This window comes from Athene noctua, chromosome 4, assembly GCF_965140245.1.
Source record: "Athene noctua chromosome 4, bAthNoc1.hap1.1, whole genome shotgun sequence".
Lineage (NCBI taxonomy): Eukaryota > Metazoa > Chordata > Aves > Strigiformes > Strigidae > Athene > Athene noctua.
The window spans coordinates 28,856,331-28,881,002 of NC_134040.1; the positions used below are offsets into that span (position 1 = coordinate 28,856,331).

The 24,672-nt window shown below is 37.9% G+C and overlaps 1 protein-coding gene across 2 annotated transcripts in view; it reads right to left on the reverse strand.

Moving 5' to 3' along the window:
- Positions 1-24,672, reverse strand: part of GABRG1 (gamma-aminobutyric acid type A receptor subunit gamma1) — a 60,131-nt gene that overhangs the window by 23,359 nt on the left and 12,100 nt on the right. For both annotated transcript variants that reach the window (XM_074904733.1, XM_074904734.1), the window contains exons 2-3: positions 19,524-19,672; positions 9,941-10,008 (exon numbers count right to left, since the gene is read on the reverse strand). In XM_074904733.1, coding sequence (XP_074760834.1) covers positions 9,941-10,008; positions 19,524-19,672 — 217 coding nt within the window. The remainder of the gene's footprint in view (positions 1-9,940; positions 10,009-19,523; positions 19,673-24,672) is intronic.

Sequence of the window (24,672 nt, forward strand, 5' to 3'; positions counted from 1 at the left end):
AGCACTTCAGCAAAATCTCTGCTTTTATTTGACCAGCTCAGATTTTGGCCATTTGAAGAGACCATAAGGAGAGGAAGTAGATAATATATAATCTATATATATTCCCACACTGAAAATTACATAAAAAGGGGTTTTTTTTGTTTTTCAATTGAAACTTGAACATTTCAGACACTGCAACTCAAAACCAAACATTAAACTACAGAAAGAACTAGAGAAAACAACTCAGAACAAAAAAACTCAGACATAAATACTTATATATTAAAAACCCAGAAGTGAATACTGGTATGGATTAAGGGTTGGGCTTTGAGGCTGTCAGTAGTCATTTATCAGGTCCATGAACTGTACTTTCTAAATCCAGCAGCTACATCTACCTTCCTGTAACTAGAGAGACTCAAGCAGTCAAAACTGGTCCCACAAACAACTTTAGCAGCAAAGCTGCATATTACTCAAGGATACACGGTTTTCTACAGTTTCCTTTTACAAATAAACTATGAAGTCTCAAATGCAACACTTCACCATTCAGTATGGTGCAACTGTTTTAAAAACAAGATTAATTGTACAGTTACTGTTTGGTCTTTGTCCTGGTTCAGCTAGGATAGGGTTAAGTTCCCAGACCTGACATCAGCATGGTATCCAATAACCTGGCTGGGGGTCTCTCCCCACTGCTGGGGGAACTTAACCCTATCCTAGCTGAACTAGGACAATCTTTTATTTCCATGGTTTTCCTGCAGTGCTTCAAAATCCCAACATAGATGGCAAGAAGACTTATCTGGGTTTGGTTTGTACCCTGCAACTCCTGTAAGATACATGATCCTACACAAAATATAGCACTCTTATCAGTTTAGCTTTCTGATTGTTGAGGCAGTCATGCAACTCCAAATATCAATTATCTGGTATACTGAAGATACAAGAGCATGACAGCTGTTAAGAACTTCCTAAAAGAGACTCTATTTACCTACTGGCCCCAAAGGCATAACCCTTTGTGGGGATAACTCTCTACACTAGAGACACTACTGTTACTCAAAAGGTGAAATCTCATGCAGCACTTACTGTATGCCAGTGAATGACAAACTCCAAAATAGCCCAACAAAACGTGCTGTAGATGTGCATTCTCCATGGTGGTTGAAATAACCATCCAGAATGTATAAGATGAAATTTAAAATCATATAACAACAGAATAAAAATAATGAAGGCCAAGATCAACAAGCAGGGAAGTTACATACGCTTATGAGCAAAAGCACATTGCATTTTTAATAGCTATTTTGTCAGCTCCCTTACCACTACTGACAAGGGAGTAGGGCGACACTCTTCGCAGGAATGGGTCTGCTTCCTTGGTAAACAGCTTGGAGGTGTTGCTACAGGAAAGGACATCCAGATGATTCCCCTGCCTTGTAACGTAGAGTGAACTTCCCATAGCATGCACTATGAAGAAAAAAATCCTGCTCCTGTGGCTGCCCAGCTTTTAAGAGAGGATGAGGTTTTGTAGTGTCAGCACAGATCTTGTCACCAGCCATTGTAGGGGCCAGTGAATGACAGCAGCTTTCCTCCAGGGCACAGCAGCTAAGAGGCAATGAAAAGCTGTATGGTAGGAGCCCTGGCCAAGGACAATTTCTATTGCAACAAGCTGTTACAAGCTATTAGAACAATCAAAGTACATCCCCTGCCTTATTTCCCAAAACCCAGTTCAAATCTAGTCCAGCAGAATTCCCACAACTGGAATGTAGCATCACAAATTTCCACCTAGACAGACAGATTAGGAATTAATAACAAAGAACAGGTGTGTAATATTCTTCAAAATACTTATCACCTATTTGACACAAAGATAAGAGGTACAAGGCAAAGAACTAAGTGTAGCTTGTCTCAGCTGCAGACACAAGGGAGACAAGCACACCAGAATCAGATGGAAAGTATTTGGAGAGGATATTAAGGCATCAGAAGTGTACAACAGAGTAGCCAAGCAGTCTGTGCAGTTTTGGGGGGAAAAGCAGTAGTAGTGTGTTTGGGTTAGCTTTAGCACTAGTTAATACCTTGTCAGTGAAGCGCTATGTGGTACTTATATTAACATTATTCTTGGTATAGATCATCTCAGATCAAAGATGAACTGTGGAGGCACTCAATACTGCTTATACAGGATTCACATCCTCTGCAAGGAGTTTACTGTTTGAATTTAACATAAAAGACAAGATTTGGAAAGACAACAGAGTCACAAGTAACACAAAGCAAAGAACCCAGTACCAGTCAGAATTACAGGTAGTGATCTTAGTACAACAAAAGCTTAATTGTTTGTGATATTTTGCAGTCTCCACAGAAAGAAAAAAAAAAAAAAAAGTAAGTCTAAATAAGAACATGGTGAGAAACAATGAAGCCGCTTTGCAGACATTTATAGAAAGTTTCTTTCAAGCATAAAGGGCAGCTTGGGAGAAAGTGGTATGAAAAGTTGAAAGGATGAGAGCAGAACCTAGTGAGATCTGAGATAGAAAGTGGCCTCTTGGGGAAAACAACTAAAAATTGGGCTAGGCTTTGGATAGTGCATTGAAAGTGGGGATAGGCTTTGAAGTACCTTGAAAGTGAAAGGAAACTGTTTATGTGTGAGGTCCAGTGAAAGGGGAAACAGAGAAAGAAACTGAGCAAGAAATGACTCAGTAGAAACAGTGGAAAATTCTCACCGTAGGAAATCTCTAGATGGAATGAATGGGGCAAAGCTTCAACTGGAAAGTTACAAAAATACCTTAGTGTAACAATGGGAGTCTGGACAAAAGGTTCCGTGCGATGGATTAACAAATAAATAAAAATCAAGCCTCTTTATGTTCAGAATTTGCAAGACTACAACTGAGACCCTACTACTGGTTCTAAGATCCATCATGTCATTAAAAGATTTTAGATTTCAGACCTCATCAACATATAGAGTAGTGATTATCCATAGCAATTGAGAGTGTGGAAGGGGTGAAAAGTGGGAAAATTTAAAACTATCATAGCCATATTGAGTAACTAAACACCTGTAAACAGATATGAGGAACACAAGGCAGTATTTTAAATTGGACAAAAGGAGACACACAGAATAGCAGTCAACTGGCATAGAAAGGTTGCTGAATTTGCGCATGAAACTATCAAGAAATAGTTGAGAGCTGGAGAAAAGAAGGTGATCGTGGAACACCTACTGAACAGAAGTACCAAAGGAAGAGCTTTAAGAAGTACATCACATCAGCACTTAAATAGATCAAGTACTGGGAACATGAGAAATTAAGGGATTTCCTCACAACACACTGAGAAACTGATCACAGATAAAACGGAAGAAGCTTTTCAAACTGTCTTCGAGCCCAACCATGTCCACAGCTCAGCACTTCAGCTATTTCTTTAACAAATCAGCCTTATGCAAATACAGAGCACTAATATCTGAAATCTCAGACCTTCCAAGGCAGTTCGGTTATTGCTCTGGCTATGGATGTTAAGAATCTGAGATGATATAAACTGGATTTCCAACCAGTATGCTGGCATACTCTACTGAAGTCAAGGGAGTTAAGTGAAAGTAATAGTTTATTATTATTAGTGCTATACAAAACCAATACTTCCTAAAGCATGAACTAGTCTAACATAAGATTTAAGAATAAACCACAGCACAAAAAGACTGCTGTCTTAGATTATAGCATTGCTAAATGCCAGAGAAATCAGGCCATATTTTACAGCAAATAGCATAGATTTTTCTGGTTTCTTGTATAGAACCTTAACTACCTCTCCTGACCTCGTATCTATTAAGCGACAACTGTTAAACTACAGCTGAAAATGGGACAAGTACTGAATGCTGATTAAAGTGAGGGCTTAAAAGATGCCCATACTCTGGTTTGGTTTCAGAAAGCTCCTGCAACATTTATCTGTCATATAGCTGCCTTTTCCCTCATCCCTTGCCATTCTCTTCAAAATTATCACAGAATTGGGAGTGACACAGGAACTGCTGTGCTGAGTCAGTATGAGCAGAATATTGCCTGCACTTGGACAATTCTCCTGAATCAAACAGGGCAAGCTTAGAGCTACCTTGCAATAGCAGTAGGCAAACTAGTTGCCTGCGAGAGCCAGGCTAATCAATTTAAGGTGGGTTTTTTTCAGAAAAAGAAAAAACAGAGAACATTCAGAAAACTGTATTCATGAAGTATTACTCAAGTTCCTAGAGCTGATAAAATAAGAAATACTAACAGACATATGAGGTTTGACCCTGAAATATATTTCATAACAAAGACAAAACAATGCTCAAGCCTACTGAAGGAATATTTACTCAGCTGCTGTAAAGGAAAACTGTGTCCATCAATCTCAAACACTCATCTGAGTAACAGTCAATTAACTGATCACCTGCAGTGTTGACAGGCACCAAAATGATTGGAATCTATCTTTCTTAAATCAAAATAAAAGAGTAAGTTGGGAAAAAAATATCATTCTATCTTACTCCAAAGAAGATGCTGTACAATAAGAAAGAGGCAATGTTCAAAGACTTGGTATTTCTGTCCTGATTTATGAACAAACATTCCTGCCATTTGAAAGAGAATGGAACCAGTTTGCATAAAATGCGCACACTTAACTCTGAAAATCTGCAGCGCTTGCACACTGAATCCACACAACCTTAGGAAACCACATAAATTCTCAAATATGGGTGGAAGTGCATCCCTTACACTCTTCCTTTCAGTCTGTCATCATAAAGCTGACAGAAACAATGGTCCTCCCCAAAATGGTCTTCTTCAAATATGAAAGCAAGTAAAAACTTCAAATGCAGTTCACAAGCCACAACAAGACCTATCAAGCAATGTTCACCCAGTCCTGAAATATTACTACACACTGCAGTATTTGTATAGCACTGTGATTTATTATGTTTATGTTTCTTGTATGGAACTACATTCACTTAGACACACAGCTCTCTGTAACAGACAGACAGGGAGGGAGTTCATACTTTTCCTTTTACACACTTCTTACTTTGGATTTTTTCCTACTGTGCTTGCTAAATTCTTAAGTCAATGCGACATGGTTCACACATGTAAACTAAAGTACATGCCTAGGTATCCGCAGGATCAGGGCCTTGTTAATTCTAGTATCTATTTCTGTCTCTGCTTAAGCCTCATCTTTCCTTTATGCTAGTTATTATTCATTCAGAGACATAACATTTAGTATCATTTAAAACCAGAGGTAAATACATTGATTTACAGAATAATGCACACAAAGAGTGTGCGTCTTTGAGTACTGCAATTTCAGGGTACCTTCAGATAATGTATCTTTGGGTCACAATTACTTATATTCTAGTGCATTTAATGTAAATTATCTGGCACTGTAAAGTAAGAGTACAAAACCTTCAAACTTTCAATACAAATTTAGTGACTAGTAGAGTAAGTGCAGTGACATACCTGACCACAAAGCATCCTCCACAAGTACAATAACATTGAGCAATCCGTATTAGGATACGGATCACATTGATACCTGAATATTTTAATAAATAAATAAATAAATCTGCAACTTGAGAATGAAATGGAATTTAGAAGTCAAAGTATACTTAAAATTCAGCATCAGCACATTCTACACAAAATCGTAAATGGTATAATATGACAGGAAAAATTGTATCCTAACAGTGTTCAGGCCATGCAGTCTGTGTACCACCATAGTGCACTGTGTGTTCTGTGAATATCTGACTTGATCAGTGGTTTAGCTACCTTGTTAAAAATAACAGTGCTAGGTTTCAAAGTGTGGCCTTCAGCTTATAGTCACAGCAGCCTTCAATGAATAACTAGCAAGGATCATGTGACAAAACCTAAATATCTGCAAAAGAGACAGAAATGTTGGAAAATAACAAGGAAACAAAACTGCTTCAGTGACGTGCAGTCCTAGAAATTTAGCCTGGGATTTTCAGTCTGGACCTTCTAATACTTAGTTCCACTAATAAATACAAAAGCTGAATAGAGAGCATCATCTAGAGCACCCAGAGCAAGGGAAGAAAAAAAATACATAGCCCTCAAACACTAAAATGGCAACGATACCATAATGTTTCAAGATGTTAAATCAGGACTTACGAACACATGAAAGAGTAAAGGAATTTTAAAAAATCATTTTTATTCTGTAAGCATACATATTAATACATGTATACACTTACAGAGGGATACAGATAAGTAGAATGTTTTCTTTTAGCTAGTTTTAAATCTACCTATCAGTCATGATATCTATGCATCTCTATAGAAATGATCTGCCTCTTTCTAACCCCTTCTCCGTTCTTGTTATGTCGGTATTGCTACACTCTTTACTATATGAAACCTGATTAAATAGACATTAAGGACAGGGAAAGTATAAGCTTTTCTCTTTGCTTTTCATTTTTGACACAATAATGCAATACTGCTTCTTACTTAAGGAACTGATCCTGTATTTCTTCTCCAAAAATTTCTCTCATTTGGGGTAGCAGTCTTTTATTGTCATGACAGCTTTGCTCAAACAGAAATTACAAGATCAGGTATTCTCTTAGTTAAAGGAAGGTAAAAATGTCTTGGAGGGCTGCCATGCCTCTCCCATGCACACTTGCATGGTCTCATCAAACTACAAAAGCTGTGGCACTGGCATTGTTCCCTGGACCCCTTGGGGCACCATTATCACGAAATGCTATGTATTTACAAACACACGGGGTTTGGGGGATGAACACAGGGCAGAGAAATCCAATGAAACCCACAGGCAAAATGGATCAACATGCATTTTTACACAGGGACTACATCCCACTCGTACCACCAGAGTGGTTGGGTTTTTTTTTCATCTTGGCCCTAGTGTAGAAGGAAAGAGAAAGTAGTAAGAGCTTAGTACATCTACATTAAGTGCTCAGTTGAATGAGCTTCCACACAGAGGAAAACCAGGCTCTAAATATTCATCAGATGTCTAAATTCTACTAAGAAATCCCTAGACCACTGCAGCACTATTGAGCATCAAGACTTTGGCTGTCAAAATGCACTTAGCTACTTTTTACATGATTGTTGTATGATGCATAGCATAGGTTAGCTCTAAAAGACAGATTAAAAAATCTTTAGACAATGAATTTTAGAAGCCTAAATACTCTGCTGATCCAGACATTTGTTTAAAATGTTTACTCAGGTTGTGGATGACTAAAGACATCACGTGCTGTAGAAAAACATCTCTTAAGCATGTGGTATCTATACTGTCTAGGATTTTTTGTAGATCTTTGTTAAATAGTGAAAGCTGAAACACAACAGCCTTCAAAAACAAATTCCGAGTCATACATACACTTAAAGTATCCCTTTTATTAAAGTGAAAGTCTATCAGATAGCAAGAGAAAAAGACTGAATTATAACAATAAATCTGTTTCCTCTCATAATATGTGTCCTCTGAAGCTTTCAGACAAACATACTCCCTTGATAATGCTGCTTCAGTGTCACTGTTAGAAAAAATCCTTTCTACATCATGCCATATTGTATCCAAACTAAATAGTTAAAGGACATCAGTTGCCAGAGTGAATTCACTTACCTGGCAAATAAGCAGTCCAATGGGGAATCACAGATATGTGTTCTCACATTAAGTGATCAATGTAGGGCTAAGGACAGCCCTTGAAATGGAAGGAATTTTTGGATTATTGGTTAACAGTCTCAAACAATACTCAATGACTCCAGAGAAAGTGCCTTCCTAATGAAAACAACAGCTCACATAAAGAGCGCTTACAGAGTCAAATCTGTAATTATTTTTTTGCTGAGAATGTTGTCTTCCAGATTAAAAACATCTTTTTTTGCAAATCTTAATCAAATTATTTGCATATATATGGTTTTATTTATTTTCACAAACATTTTATTTTTGTAATGTTGTTAGATGCTGATATGATCCAGGTTCCTGGAGTCCAAGCCCAGTGAAAGCAATTGCTGTTTTATGAAGGCCATAGTGCCCTTTGACTATAATTTAAATTACTAAGTAGTTCTCTGCTCATTTTTAAAAAAACATAGAATAGTTTTTGAAGTTCTGTATCTTACTGATATTTACATTATCGCCCTTTGGTGTCATCCTCATTCTTTTTTTTTTTTTTTTTTTTAACAGAAATCAGAACGTTAGGGGATAAACATACAGTTGATATACATTATAACCATTAGGATCTCTCTAATGATGCAATATACCTCTTCAATATGGTGCTTACATTGGACTAAAAGCCAGTATGACTGGCATTTATTAGCACCATGGCAAGAGCATCACCACCCAGCTCTAGGGCAGCTCTAGCAGATGTGGGGAGATCTCAAAACAAGTGACATGAAATAGTCCCATGGTTGATACTGTCATTACTGCACGTGTGGCAGTGATAATGCTGCCTCCCAGGCTCTGGGCTGAGCAAGCAGAAGGCAGCTGTGGGGACAGGAGAGAACATGGTACATAGCAGTGGGGAGACTTCCCAGAGGCTGTGGAGACAACAGGGCATGGGAGATAGGGCAGGGCTACACTGCAAAGCCAGCCACATGCTGGTTCTTTAAAACTGGAAAACTGAAGCTGTAAGCATTTCTAATTTTCAGTTTCAGTGTAAGCAATACCTACTGTCCACAGACTGAAGAACTTACACTGGTTACTGGAAAAGGAAGCCTCTAGTATTTGCTAAACCCTCCTTAAAGGTAGCTAGCTGCCTGTTCACATATTTTGCTCCCACAGTAAGTTCCTTCAGAAGAGGATAGGATAGAGAGAAGCAAAAGAGAAAGACTGCAGTAGGAAGACAGACAAAACCAAAGACACCACTTATACTGGACATGTAAACTGAAGTTTCCCCCCTCCTCCATCACTCTTCTGCTCTTTCATGCATTTCTTTATGTACAGCCCTGGCCTGAGACGTGGACTTCCTTGCCACAGCCCCAGCTAATGACAACCCTAAGCTTGCTAGACCATTATGCTGGAATCAATATCCATTGCCACAGATCTGCACCATCTGCTTTTGGCACCTTTATCCATAGCATCTAAGAACCACTGTTTTTCCTGTTTGGCTTCCTATCACTGAAAGTCAATATCCCCCACCCAAGCATGATCACATACAGGTAAACCACAAGATCCTTAATAATAATCTAGAATTACTATGCTTTCACCAAATGCTCGGTCCCTGTACTGGCATACTCAGGCCTCAGATCGAACAAAACATTTCTCTGCCATGCAAATTCAACACTGTCAGCAATTCTGTAGGGAGGAAGAAAAGGAAAAAGGCAGGAGGGGGCTGAGCTCAAACTCACTCGAGGGAGAGTCTCAGTCTTAATCCTGGGCAGCGGTCCCCAGAAGTCATGCAAAAGGCCTTTCTAAAGACTCTGATGCTACCATTTCATACGATGCACATCATGACAAAATATAAGTGATTTAAGAAAAGGCCACAGATTCAACTTCCTCATAAGTGCTGTTACTTCAGTGTTGGCACCAAATAGGTCAGATCTCAACGGGTCTACTGTAAACTACATGAGATGCATTGCTTAACTTCTGAAGAAACCAGCTGTGTGTACACACACATAGACACGCACACTGAAGAGGACCCATAAGACTAAATGAGACACGGAATAAGGAGGAAAAAAGAGTTATTTTCAAATTTTTCTTTCTATGAATTTGAAAAATAATAATAAAATGCTGGGTCAACTGTTATTTTTCTTAATCTCTGAAGAGTAGCTCCAAGAAATTATACTTGGCTAGAGATAAACCAGATATAACCAAAAATAGTGAAAATCTTCAACACAAACCAAAATAAGGACTAGATACAATGTCCTCTGTGTGGCCTCATCTTTTTAAAAGAATAAATATATTTTTTAAATTAAAATTTTAAATAGAGTCTAAACGTGTTTGTGCAATAATCACAATCATATCCAACAGCATAAGAATACACAGTAAGAAATAAACTTATTTGAATGAGATTAGAATTATTTCATAATATTAACCCATAGCATCATTCAGCTGTTTTCTGTCAATAATCAGAACTTACCATATTGATTGGGTCAACTGGGCCAATGCTGTTAACATAGACATCTGTTTCAATTACCGTAGTTCTCACTAAACAAAACAGTAACCATAATAATTACATATTTAATTAACTCTGTACATTGTTAGTGTAATTTAACCTATTTACTAAAACAACAACAAATCTGATATTCTTTTATTAGATTTAGAATAATTAAACCTCTTTTTTGTTCATCCTGTGAAAGATCATATATGACTTGGCTCCTTTATTCCATATGGATTGTTAGAATTATCAACATGATTTTTTTATTTTGTAATGCAATCCCCATCTGTGCTTTGTGAACAGATACAAGATACATATAAAAGGTATAAAAGGTAAAGAAAGGAAAACAAAAACAAAATCTGTCTTCCAATATAAAAATTTAATCATAAAATTTGGAAAAAGTTGCTTCTACAATAAACCATGAGGTCTGGGAGCAGATGTTTTTATGAGCTGTAAGAAATCAATATGCAGTGCTTTCTGTTGATTCCTATTGAAAATGTGTAACAAAAATAAAATATCACCACAAATTTCTTCAATTCATGTAACTATAGCCACCTAAGGATTACTAATGTCCTTTCATCAGTTTGATTAACACACTGCTTCAAACATCAAATTGAAAGCTCCTCAAGTGAAAGTTATTTAAAAATTAAACATTTTCCAACTTATTTTTCTTTAAAAACACAAGGAAACCACTCTCACTGGGCAGACAAAAATTAATTATTTTAAAAATATATTCTCTTGGAGAATATACTCTCTTTGTGCACTTACAGAAGGGCACAAAGTCTAAGTGACTTCCCATGAAAGTCACATCTGAAGTATAGGTGGCACTAATAATTCATTTTTTTCCTCCTAACTGGTTTATAAGGAAAGAAGGTACAAGTGGAAGAGGTCAGGATGCATTTTAACCTCATCAATTTACCAAGCATTTTCTTTTAGTTTGTACTGGAAAGCTAGAATGTGGACACATGTGTCCTAGTCCCCAGTGGAATGAAGAAGGTTAAAGCTTTGCTAGTCTTTCTTTCATGGTCTGGCACATTAAAATGAAACATCTCTGTCCATCTGCAGATGGAAAAGGGTGAAGGTGCAAAGAAAAAGGCACTTTGGTCTCATAGTAGAGGTACCCTCGATCATCAGATTTGATTTCTTTACACTCCAAGACATCAGAGATTGTCCAACTGCTCTATAACAACCCTAAAATCTTAAGTAAGGGGATTTTTCAAATCTCAAAAATCTAAAACTGGAACAGATATACAGAAAGAAACAAGGTATCATTAACATCCTTGCCAGCTACAATGATACATTTTCTAAATATTCTAAAATATCTTTTCCCTGCCAATCTCACTTGGAAGGAAATTCTCCCTAATTCCAAATCTGATTACTGGTGTGACCCTGAGCCTGACAGCAAGACACACCAGTGAGACTCCACAAAGGATTTTCTGTATGACCATAGAACACAGTCACTTGATCACCATCCTGTCCCCAGTGTGCTTCACATAAGGTTTAAACAGACTCTGGAAACCAGTTTCTTTCCCTGAGGAAAAAATAAGTACTTCCTGAGCTGCAAATGTTTTCAGTATCTGCAGGGCTCATAAAGGAGGACAACACAATAACTCATATCCACAGAATGAAAAATCAGAGTAAAAATAGTATATAATGCATGGATGTATACACATATATAACATATCTTACATACACATATCTGACAGTCACGTCTCGCAGATAGACATACTCTTCCTTTAATTTTGCAAATCAATCTATGTAACAGCAACCCCACTGCTAGACTAGAACACAAAGAGGTGGATCAAAGTGTATCTTGCCTCACTGTTCAAGCAATGCTTAATCCATTATTTCTTCCCCATATTAGTAGGAAACGTTTAATTCTCCTTAGCGTTAGGAAATCTTGTTTTGCTCTGAGGTTCAAGTCTTTGACTTCAACCTTCAGCACTGCCTAGCCATATATCAAAGCTCTTCAAAGGCAAGTACCTACACACAGTGATTAAGGTCACCTTTGATACTTGCCTTCAGTATGCTGAACAGTTCATACTGCATACTGCAAATGCAACCTACATAACAATAAATCTGTTCATCTTTAACTTCTAAACTTTCTCCACTGTTTCCAGATCCATCTTGAAATGTGGATATCAGAACTGGAAATTTTTGTAACAGTGTTATCAGTGGTTTTTTCAACATTTCCAGATTGCTACTTGTTTCTTTTCTCAGAACAGCGCTGAAGGGATGCATAACTAAGATCTTATTTTACACAAAATAACTAAGTTTTCCCCTAAATCACTGCTTTATTATGCAGAATCACTCACCTTGAAATATGACCCACAAGCATCCTTGCCCCCCCCCCCTTTTTTTCCCCTTCTCAATTTTCGTATCTCCAGTTTTACTGAAGGAGCTGATTACTCTGCAGATACAGCCTCTCCCTTTTCAACAGCCTCTGTGTCACCCGCCAACTTTACTACAAAAATTCATTGCTGAAATCATTAAAAATATCATTATTCTTGATCAAGACTTTCCTATGAGACCCCACTATAGACAGACCAACCACTGATATTTCCTTATTAACAACTAAATTTTGAGATCTGTCAGCGAGCCAGTTTTTAATCGGGGCTGCATCAATTTTATGAAATTCCAGCTTGCAGCAAGCAGTACTTGATCTGCCACAAGGGCTTTCCTGTAATGTGCCACAGAGTTCAATTTGCCTTTTCCATACTTCTCTGAGTAAGATTATTAGAGATATTAAGAGCCAGTGAAGAGTCTGAAAATCTGCCTCTCTTGAAATTATTTTAATTGACCCAAATGATCCAGAGAAAGAGATCCAATTCAAGAAGACTGGAAGAGGCTGTTTTGTCACCTTAATTCTGTATGATACAGAGCAAAGTACTTCTGTGAATTAGAAGAAAGATTTCATTCTTATCATGTTCTTGAACTACAAGTGATACGAGTCTATGAAAATAAAAAATGCTGGAGGAAAATACATTATTGATACTAATTTGACATCCATATAATTACTATTGTTCATTGACTCTCCAAAAAGAGCTGAGTGAAAGATGGTTTGAGAATATTTCTCTACTGTCAATGCTTCTTATTTTACTTTAAAAATTTGGTATCAGCCTTAAAAACACCATGAGTTGGAAGAAGGCTATTTAACACATCCTGTGTGAAGTGCAAAACAGCACTGTAAACTTACAGAAGCTTCTAAGGAAGGGGAGAAAGGGCTTGCACACTTTAAATATTTACACTGAAAGACAATATGAATCAGGCCAAAGTAAGAAGGTGAGAGGACAGCAGACTGCATACTCAATAGAGTGAGAAAGAAAAAAGCACCAATGGGAAGCTGCCCCCAAGGAATAGTTCATCAGCTCCTAATGTAGCTGAAGCACACAGGGAACCTATTTGCTAAGCCCAATCTAGAGATCTACTCACACATTCTGATTTCCTGCTTTGACATCTTTTTTTCACTACACTAACTTTTCTTCTGATTTGAAAGGTTTGACTGTATTGAGCATCATCTAACACAAGCACAAAGCTAAGGACAGGCTTGTTCCAAGAACTAAATATAGTAAATAAGTGACTCGTGTCTAGAATTCAAGAACAAGAACAAACTTCTCAACAAGAAAGACCTGGCCAAAAGTTTCTCTCAGCGGGCATGGACTCCTCTAGTAAGGGATGATTCAGCATGACCCCCAGACTGTAGTGGGCTGACCCTGGCTGGATGCCAGCTGCCCAGAAATACTGCTCCATCACTCCCCTCCTCAGCTAGACAGGGGAGAGAAAATATAACAAAAGGTTTGTGGGTTGGGATAAGGACAGCAAAATCACTCGCCAATTAACATCACAGGCAAAACAGACTTGACTTGGGGAAAATTAGTTTAATTTACTGCCAATCAAATACAGTAAGATAATGAGAAATAAAACCAAATCTTAAAAACACCTTCCCCCCATCCCTCCCTTCTTCCTGGCCTCAATTTTACTCCTGAATTCTCTACTTCTTTCCCACTCACCAGCACAGGAGGACAGGGAGTGGGGGCTGCAGTCAGTTCATGACCTGTTGTTTCTGCTGCTCCTTCTTAGGGGAAACACCACTTCTCACACTCTTCCCCCGCTCCCAGCATGGCGTCTCTCCCATGGGAGACAGTCCTCCACAAACTTCTCCAATGTGAGTTCTTCCCACAGGCTACAGTTCTTCATGAACTGCTCCAGCATGGGTCCCTCCCTCCCACAGGGTGAAGTCCTTCAGGAACATGCTCCAACATGGGGTCACAGGACCTGCCAACAAACCTGCCCCATCGTGGGCTCCTCTCTCCACAGGTCCTGCCAGGAGCCTGCTCCAGCATGGGCCCTCCATGGAGTCACAGCCTCCTTCAGGCATCCCCCTGCTCTGACGTGGGGTCCTCCGCGGGCTGCAGGTGGAGATCTGCTCCACCGTTAACCCCCGCGGGCTGCAGGGCACAGCTGCCTCACCATGGGCTGCACCGCGGGCTGCAGGGGAACCTCTGCTCTGAGCCTGGAGCACCTCCTCCCCTCCTTCTGCACTGACCTTGGTGCCTGCAGAGGTGTTTCTCTCACATATTCTCACTCCTCTCTCTGGCTGCAATTCTTGTGTTGTTTATTTTTCCCCCTTAGTAAAAATGTTAACACAGAGGTGCTACCACTGTCACTTATGGGCTCGGCCTTGGCCAGTGGCAGGTCCATCCTGGAACCGGATGGCATCGGCTCTACAGACACAGGGGAAGCTTCTAGCAGCTTCTCTCAGAAGCCACCCCTGTAGCCTCCCCACTACCAAATCCTTGCCACGTAAATCCAATACACAGACATATTCTGAACCCCAGTTTGAGTTCAAAAACTGTATTTTGAAAAATGTGTACTCATGATTAGAAAAATCATAGTGAAAAAAATCTACCTCAGTCATTGACAAATCATTTTAGTAATTGTTCTCACTATCAGAAGTGCCTCTTTTTTAGCCTGTATTTATCCAGGCCCAGTTTTCAGCTTTTGATATTTGAAATATCTCTGCCTGCTATACTGAAGAGCTTTCCTTATCAGTTACTCTCAGTTTATATACCCCCCTCTCCTGACAGAAACCATTATCATTATTGTAAAAGCGCAGAACACTGAACTTTTTATTGCTTAGTATTGCTCCATTTTCATTATTCCAATCCTCAACATTACCTAATAGCATGTTAGTCCATCTAAATTCACTAACCAGTTTCTGTAGTTTACAACAATTCTCTATTTTGGAATGAAGGTCTAAGATATATCACCTTTTTCTTATTATTACTTATCATGTTATTTATTTAAACTAAGACCACTTTTGATAATTTCATCCAGGCTCATTTTCTTTGAGCATGTTTTCTGTAACTCATTAATTGCCTAAAGAAGCATCTCTTCTTGATGTTAAAGCAGTTATTCAGCAAATAAATTAGGCCGCTACCACGTTCAGAAATAAGAGAGGCCTTCAATTTCTAATAGTTTTTAGTGGAATAATACAATCCTCACAGCCAGTTAGCTAAGAGTAGTACTTATATGGCTATCTATATTGAAAATTCGGCCTCAAGTGTCTACAGCAGGCTTCCAGCTCCATCTCTGAAGAATTTTTTAAAGTAAATTTGATGAAAGCAGAACCTTGTTCTCCACTTCTTTTACCTTTTTATTTAAAAGAACCCCATCTTTAGGAAATACTCCTACTGCATCACTTTTATTATTTCTATCATTTCTTATGCAGTGCACACATCCAGTACCTTTAACATTCACTGCATATGCTCTTCTACATCTTGCTCTTGTATTTCAATTTCCTTCAATTCTTGCAAAATATTCTTCATCTCAGAATATACACCTCTCTACCTTTACTTGATATTTTCCTGCTTATTCAGGCTTACTACTTTCCTGCCTATATCATCCTTTCATCAGTGCTACACTAAGAGCACCTGTTCGACAGAGTATCCCCCTAATACCCTTATCCTTTCAGAATTAGTGCTTCTATTCATCTCTTGAAAGTCCACTTTTCATTCATGTATCCTTTATATCCCTGAATAAATGACTTTTCACATCAGCACACTGAGATGCAATTACTTACCCATACCCTGCTTACATGGCAATTACAACTATCCAAATTTCTCCAGGTATCCAATTTCTGTGTCCATCAGCAACCATCCTCATCATTGTTAAAAAAGTGATTACTTTCCTTAAACTGTTGATCGAGAACACTCCATTAGAGTTGTAGGCATGTGATGATTATTCCCTATTGTTAATTAAACTTTCAGATTAATCAGTTGTGTTTCAACAATATACAACATTGGACATAAGACATAGCTGGAAAAAATGTGCTGTACATTGATAGGTTAATATTAATATATCAGTGTCCATAAAGTGTGAGAGACGGAAGAGTGTACAGCCAGAATTCTTTCCGTTAAAAAGGAAAGTTGAAAAATAACAGTTAGTTTGATGCAGGACTGAAGCTAAAACAGTGTGGTTATAAAATCAGACAGCCAAAAGGTAATGTTACAATAAGAATAATGCTGCTTTATTAATATATCAACACTCCAAGGTTGTATGTGTAATTAAAGGGATTTATACTACAGATAAGACACTTCATCTGGTAACTGCTATTACTTCATACAGAGCAGAAGGTACTTTAATATTAGTTCCTTTATGCTCCAAACACTTCAAAATATATTACATAAGTTAAACATGAGTACGATTAATAAACATAACAAAGGGTAGAAGTTAAGAAATCACTGCAACTCATAGATATTTGAATGAGACAAACAGAAAACGACATTGTGGTTTTCTCCTATTAAATTTCAGTATTGCTTCTGATGTTTCAATTTTCATTTGGCTCTCCTTTATCCTCTCCTTCAACTAACTGCACATTACAGTGAACAATGAAACCCCTTATCTCACTCTGAGATGCTGAATTTCTGTGTCAACATCAGGAAGAAAACAAAATTCTGCTCTAGTATTCAAACCCTAAAAGTCCAGGTTCAAAACAAAAAATGTTTCTATTGTAACTGAACTTCGTAATTCAATAGTAAAAATGTTCTGTGGGGTATTACTGCTTTGAAAGATAATTAGAATTCCAGTTCAATAATCTTGTTGTACAAGTACTGACATATACTCTGAAGATGAGGAATCTGACACCAGATTTTATCCACGTAATTGGAGCATACTAAGATGAATGCACTATATCCTGATTTTGTTTATCTGTCTGTTAAATATCTGCTGCAGTTCCTAAGCAGCTGGACAGAATGCAATGCCTTCACCTGAAGCTGGAAATTTCATCTTATGTTGTCCAAAATTTCTGCCTTGTTTCAGAGGCCTGCAACTTACCCTCCATCCAGAAGAAGAGTCAACATTTTTTTGCCTGGCAACAAAGTGAATACTCCCAAATGTCTCCTGTTCTTATCACTCAGGCTGATTTTTCATGAACCTTATGTTTGAATATGTTGGATGAGGGCTGGTCCCAGATAGCAAAGATCAGATTGGTACAGAAGAATTGCATCAAGAGAGCAAAGAAAAAGAAAGGAAGCATTTATGTGAGAGAAGCTAAAACCAAGTGTCTTCTCTCAGGAACTGATATTTGGAGTCCAAAAAGCTGTATATTGAGTTACTCACAAAAAGGAAGAGTTTTGCCCTATCAAGACTCAGTACATAACCAGAAAAGTGAAGGGTTACACCAAAATTCTTCCGTGCCCATCTAAATCCATTTGACATGTCAGAATAAACTTTTCTTCCTTTGTTTTCCCTTCATTTATTTCTAAATTCTATGGGCAGAGAAGAGAAACAGAACTCTCTTTTCTTTCATCTGCACCTACCAGCTAATCACTTCGAATGGAGACAGGTTATTCCCTCATATTCCCTTTACGTTGAAGCAAGTCCAGAGGAGGGCCATGAAGATCATCAGAGGGCTGGAGCACCTCTCCTATGAAGACAGGCTGAGACAGTTGGGGTTTTTCAGCCTGGAGAAGAGAAGGCTTCGAGAAGACCTTAGTGCAGCCTTCCAGTACTTAAAAGGGGCTACAGGAGAGATGGGGAGGGACTTTCTATAAGGGCATGTAATGACAGAACAAGGGGTAATGGTTTTAAACTGAAAGAGGGTAGATTTTTATAAGATATGAGGGTGGTGAGACACTGGCACAGGTTGCCCAGAGAATCTGTGGCTGCCCCCTCCCTGGCAGTGTTCAAGGCCAGGTTGGACGGGGCTTTGAGCAACCTGGTCTAGTGGAAGGTGTCCCTGCCCATGGCAGGGCGTTGGAACTAGATGAGCTTTAAGGTCCCTTCCAACCCAAACCATTCTACGATTCTGTGATTCTATAATTCCTTTCCTGTCTGTTGCATCAAGCAGTCAGGGGAAAAAAAAACAGTAATGCTATACATCTGTCACACATTGAGAATTTAAGGAAAGATATAATAGAAGACCTTTCTCATCTAAATGTTTGCAGTAATTCAATTAAATTAACATGGCAAAGACTTACAACAAACTTCATGAGATTCACATGTGAGTGTATTATGACAGTGAGAGAAAAATTGCTATTCAACATCTTCAGGGTAACAGTCAGTAAAAAAAACAGAAATAAGAAATTTGAGAAAGAAAATTTGTCAGAAGTTTTCAAAAGAAAATACTTAGTTTGAGATTGCATCTCTCTGTTCTCCCACATAAATGAACCAAGTCTAGACTGTTCTGTTGTTTATCGTATAAGCAGCTTACAGACACATGACATTCCTTTGATAGGGAATGCCAAATAATTATGTCTGCCACCTCTCCCTTCACAGTTCAGGAAACAAACTCAGAGAAAATAAATTATTTTTCTTAGTTTGATCCAGCATGCACGTGGTAGACAAGAGCTGGCAAGGTTTCATGTATTCCATGTTTTCAACACAAGATTCTTTCAAATATTTACACTTAATAGTTATATGCAAATTGATGCTTTGACTATTGAAAGACAAAATTGCCTTCCTCCTAGCTGCAAAGTTTGATCTATAATAATGCAGTCTTCTTTTCTACATTCCTTTAAAAAAGATATAGTCCTAAATTATATTTTTAGATTCTCCAAAGTTATTCAAAATCTGAGCTGAGGGAGGAAGCGAACTGGGCTGAGTTAAATTTGCTCAAAATACACACTTATAGTGCATTTTCTACAGTAAGAGTAAAAATATGAGGAATAACTCTTTAATAAACTCCTACAGACTCAAGATCAAATATTTAAATAACCATGGCTGCTTTATATCTACAATTGTTTTTGTCAGAAGATCTAAGTGAAACTGAAACAAAGCAAAATATAACTGCCCTTTAATGATTTATTATAGATTTCCCACTGTCCCCAAAAAGCAATACTTTACATACGAAAAAGAGATTGTAAATAGAACATAAAAAAATATACTCTTGCATAGAACATTATTTTTACCAGTTCCAAAAAAAAGCATTGCATTTTATTGTGGTTATACTTAGTCTGCTATATCAAGCTTTAAGAATTGCATTAAGCAGATTTTTTGCCATCTTTGACAAAATGCATGACATCTCTGCTTCACATCTATTTACTGTGTTATTTTATGGGCTTACCCCCAATATCTGGCCGAAGCTTACTGTCATATCCTTGAAGTAAGGAGTCCAGTATGTGTGTTACATCCCCACCATGAATCTTTGGTGCAAGGACCCACGTTTTATTCACCATTAGATCTTCATCGTCCTCATCATCTGCTTTATCAGCTCTATGGTGAGTCAATAAAAAAAACAAGGTAAGGAAAAAAAACCCAAACAGTGAAACTAAATACACAAGAGGAGAAGAAGAAACTGATAAAATATTGAACATTATTTAGAGTACTTTATAAAAATCCAAACGCATTCTGGTGCCAACAGAAAGAGGCAGGCCGTTATTTAAAACACCAACATTTTATTTTATGGCAGTAGAGAATGTAAGCCAATAAACACATCAAGAGAGGCATTAACACGTCACCCATATAGAAAAACTCAAGCCATGAGACAAACCCATAAAAGCAGCAGTAGGCATCCTCTTACTGTCAGTCTTTTTCCATTTTAAAACACAAAATGTAATTCCCAAGCTTTTCTGTACATCTATTTCGTTTTCAAATCATGGTACCAACATTTCTAAGAGATGTTTAATCATGGTAATAGATACATCCTGGTGTGAAGAACATTAACAAAATCTCCTTTCTAGTAGCCTCTGTTCTAACTATAAAAAAATAAGGCTTGTATACTTACTCAGCTCCATTCAAATTTTAAGAAGGCAAACAAACATTACTGCCATGTCCTGTGACTAAACATTCACAGAAGCTACAGTTATGTGTCAATTATGAATCTGCATGTATATGTGGTATAGTTAAAATGTTGTACTGTTCCTTTCAGTCAAGATCATTTGTTAGCTACCTATTTTATCAAGATGAAGCAAATGTACAAGGAAAACACACATTCACTTGTTGCCTATCTTTTAATTAGATAAGCAGCAATATATAGTTAACCACTAAGTCATTAGGAAAAAAAATCTCAATACCTTTGTTGCAACTGTAGATTCACTCAGATGTCACCGAAAGGTCAAAGAATGCCTGGAAGTAGTTTTCTTTCCATTTGAATCAAATGAGTGTGGACTAAAGTATTCCTCCAGTGCTAAAGTTTGCAATATATATTACTCATCCAGCTTATTTCAGGGAACTGCTATAGGCTTCAAGTCAAGCAAAGTGCATCAGACTGATAGCAGTAACTGACAGTCACAGAACGTATCTTCACAAATGGACACAGGCTAGCAATTATTACAGAACATATGCAATCCATATAAATCAGTTCCAATGTTACCACAAGCACAGATATTCCAGTAAAAGAAAAGAATTAAATTACTGTCCTTGTATCAATTTGTATTGTACACCAAAACTAAAACAGTTACTGCTATAGTATTAGGAAGGGATTTAAGGGCTTCTAAATTACACAGACATGCTGCCTTCAAAACTAAGGGTGGAATTTTTCAGTAAATTTCCTACAAGAACGAAGATCACCAGCATGTTTCACATGGAGACAAAACTACACCTTCAGGGGGAAAGGACAGACTAAGTCAGGAAAGGAGAGAGATGGAATAGTCATGCCTGAATTTTATCGCACTCCTTTGTGGGAATGTACCAAAACAGTCTGTATTTGTAGGACCTTGCATCACCTCTCAGATAACACTAGCAAGTTTGACTGAAAATCAAGACTATCATGGCTGAGGAAACTGCTCAGTGGTTTTGGCATGCCTGCTTAATTTGGGAAGTGCAACAGGGAGTTTGCCACAGCTCAGTATGTTCCCAGAGGATGAACAAAAGGCATTGCTCACACATTGAGACTTTCATACCTAGCTTGCTGCAAACATGTTACAAGAGTCTATTAAAACTGAAAGTAATATGCAATCTAAATATAAGGTTCACTGACAGCTTCCCCTTAACAGTCTGAAAAGTGCTTTCAATCTTTTAAATTGAAATGCACCATAAAATACTTAATCTTTACTGCACTACATAGACATTATAGAAATGTCAGATATTAAATATTTAACATTTCCCATTAGCAGGATCCCACTAATAGGAGCACTAAAAGAAGTAGGAAGCTAAGTTTTGTAAATGTACACTTTTTCCCTCAAAGCTACCTATTGCCATCTCTTTTATGTTTTGTTACCACATGGCACTTTTTCTTATGTATTTTTGGTCTGCTTGCACTTTATGTCATCTAAGTACTATATAAATTAGTTTACAGTTGCTAAGAGTGCAGAGGCAATTCCAACCTTTCCCCAGGGGCATTAAGATGATGGGAGTAAAACTTAATTTATAAGCAACTCTCTAAGGAAAGAGACATGCCCACTACAAAACCAACCTTTTCTTCTTCCTCTTTTTGTCCTCCATTCCACAAATAGCAGAAAGTGCAGTGAAACTACCAGACCTCTGTACAGACCCAGGGCACCTCTCAGGATCAGCCCAATTATTTGGAGAGAATTTGAAGTGATGATGACACAATTTTCTTCTGTTTTAACTTTCTTTCCAGAGCACTATTAAGAACAGCATAGATTTAGCCAAAATGAAAAATACAAGACATCATGACACTCCCACCTAAACCCAAGATGAGTTACAACCATGATACCTCCACTCCCAGTCACTCAAATATTTTGTCATTTTGAAGAGTACTTAATTTTATTTATACATTCTCAGGACAACTCAGGTGGGAAGGGATCATGGAAGTTCTCTAGCCCAGCCTCCTGCTCAAAGCAGGCCCAGCTCCAAGGTCACAACAGGTTGCTCAGGGCTTGATCAAGTTGGATCTTGAAGACCTTCAAGGACAGAAACAGCACAACCTCTCTAAGCAATCTGCTCTCCACTTCCTTATTTTCTGCTATTTACTATATTTAAATAAACTTGAAATTAACAAGAAAAATAAAATACATATACATTTCAGATTTTCACTGTCTTGCTTGATTGAAGGACCTCTGGTCCTCCTCCAACTTCAAAACTCAGAACTACAAATATGTATACAGATGAGGACATTGATAGCTTACAGAAAGCTATTAATAATGCAGTTCCAGAGACAGAGGGAGAAAATCCATCCCAACATCTGACAGCTTTTCTAGCCAGTACTAAGTAAATCCACTTAGGGAGGCACTTTTACTAGAGGCAACATTTCTTTACTTAGTGTCTGACAGGAGTCTTGGCTTAAAATGCACACTTTCACTATTTACATGGAACTACCTGGTTTTATCTAGAAAATATCACACACTGAAAAAGTGCCAACTGCTAGAAAAGAAATACACTAGACTTCCATACCACTAGCTTAATGAGAGCTTGTGACTCACTAATCCGGTATCTAAACCAGCAAAGGAACCAACACAAATCAGAAATTAATATGACCAAATGTGGAGGAACCAGACTATTGCTGTTCTACACAGTGAAAGGAGCTATTCTTACTTTCTCTATTCCTATTTTACTGGCCTTTCCAGAGACGATTGACTGTGATTAACCCATCTCGCTACCAGAATACCACCCTTTTAACTCTTCTTTAAAATATGCCCAAGACCACTGAGCATGCAATATAGACTACAATGTCTCTGCAGTGCTGATGGCACCCAGTTCTACACTTTTGATTCCTACGCCACAGCCACTGGCATGCAGTCACAGGGCTGAGATAAGAATGGAATGATGCTGGCTGGAAAAACGAAGTGACCAGAATATATAGAAAATGTTCTGTATGCCTTCCAATGAAGCAGAGCACACAGTACCTGCCAACTTGGATTCTCAGTGCATATGTTCTGGGGCAGCTGCATAAAGATCCCCCAAAAGATCACCTACACACTTGAAGGCAACAGGACAGACACTGTGTACATATTATTTCTAGGCATCTGAATTACTGACCTCTGTCATACTAAATAGATTTGAACTACTCTGTTTCAAAAGTAGAAATTCCTTCAGATTTACACAATCAGCAGGATCAGCTGCTAGACTATGTTCTTTAAAGAAACAGTCACTTTGGAAAACAAGATGGTTCAAAACTGTTGACCTTTTACCCAAGCTTGTATGTGTCTCACATTGCAAAGTCCATCTTTTTCTGCAGGGTTTGGAATGGGGTAGAATGAAAAACACAAGACAGCAAACTTCATTTCAAACAAGAAAACAAAAAGTTAAATTCAAATATTTAGCAACAGTTAACTTGGGCTGAGCACATTTTTACTTCTTTGTAGTCAAAATAAATCTAACAAACACATGAAGATTAATGTCGATTAACTCCATCCTCACTTTAACAGCAGCACTTTCTCATCTCTCTCACAACCCCAGGAAGAAAGGCAAACTTGATTAATTCTTTTCCTTTCCAAGTTCATCTGAAGGTTATTTCACTATACACAGAACATAATACTTGATCCTCTCTCCATTTACTGGAAAATATATTCCTTCCAACAAACTTCACTCAGCAGCTCTTTCAGAATGTCCGGAGAGACAATGATTTAGAACAAAAATATTACATCAGACGTTAAAACATTTCTGTTCCCTGTCATGACGCTATTTTACATCTATTACTGCAGGTATTAATACTGATCTTAATGATTTTATAAATAAGAAAGAGACCTCACTTCTTATAACAACCCTTGCTGTTATAACGCTTCAGCTAGCCTCATACCAGTAAACTGCATGTATACAGTTAACAGTAATTAGGAAAAAAGTGCCCTAATTATGCTCTCTGTCCTTCAACTAATTGGAGATATTACCATGACTAATAAATCCCTGAGTACAAGTGCCTAATGACTAAATAGGTCTTTTCAACATCAGACAACATGCTTATCTTCAGACATTAATATCATAGGTCTTTGTTTCCCTTTAAATATGAAAAAAATAATCAGATGTGCTTTAAGTTGCAATTAACATCTGTCAGGTTATGTAACAAACTGGAAAAAAAAATTGATATACTGAGAGTGCTCATACTGCTATTTGCATCATACATATAAAAATATTAAGAACATATATAGCATAAGTGGGAGTATTTAAACACACCTAAGGATCAATTTAGTTGTCCATTCCCAGGCTCCTATTCCCACTCAACAAACTCAAGGGTACCCGGTCCTCCAAGAAGGGTTGATTTATGGGCAACCAGTAAACTTCTAGAGAAGCAGTAGAGACTGAGCAGGGAACCTTCATTATCTCCACCAACACTTCATGCCCATGTGCAGGCAACTCAAAGAAGCCCTCAGTGGCTG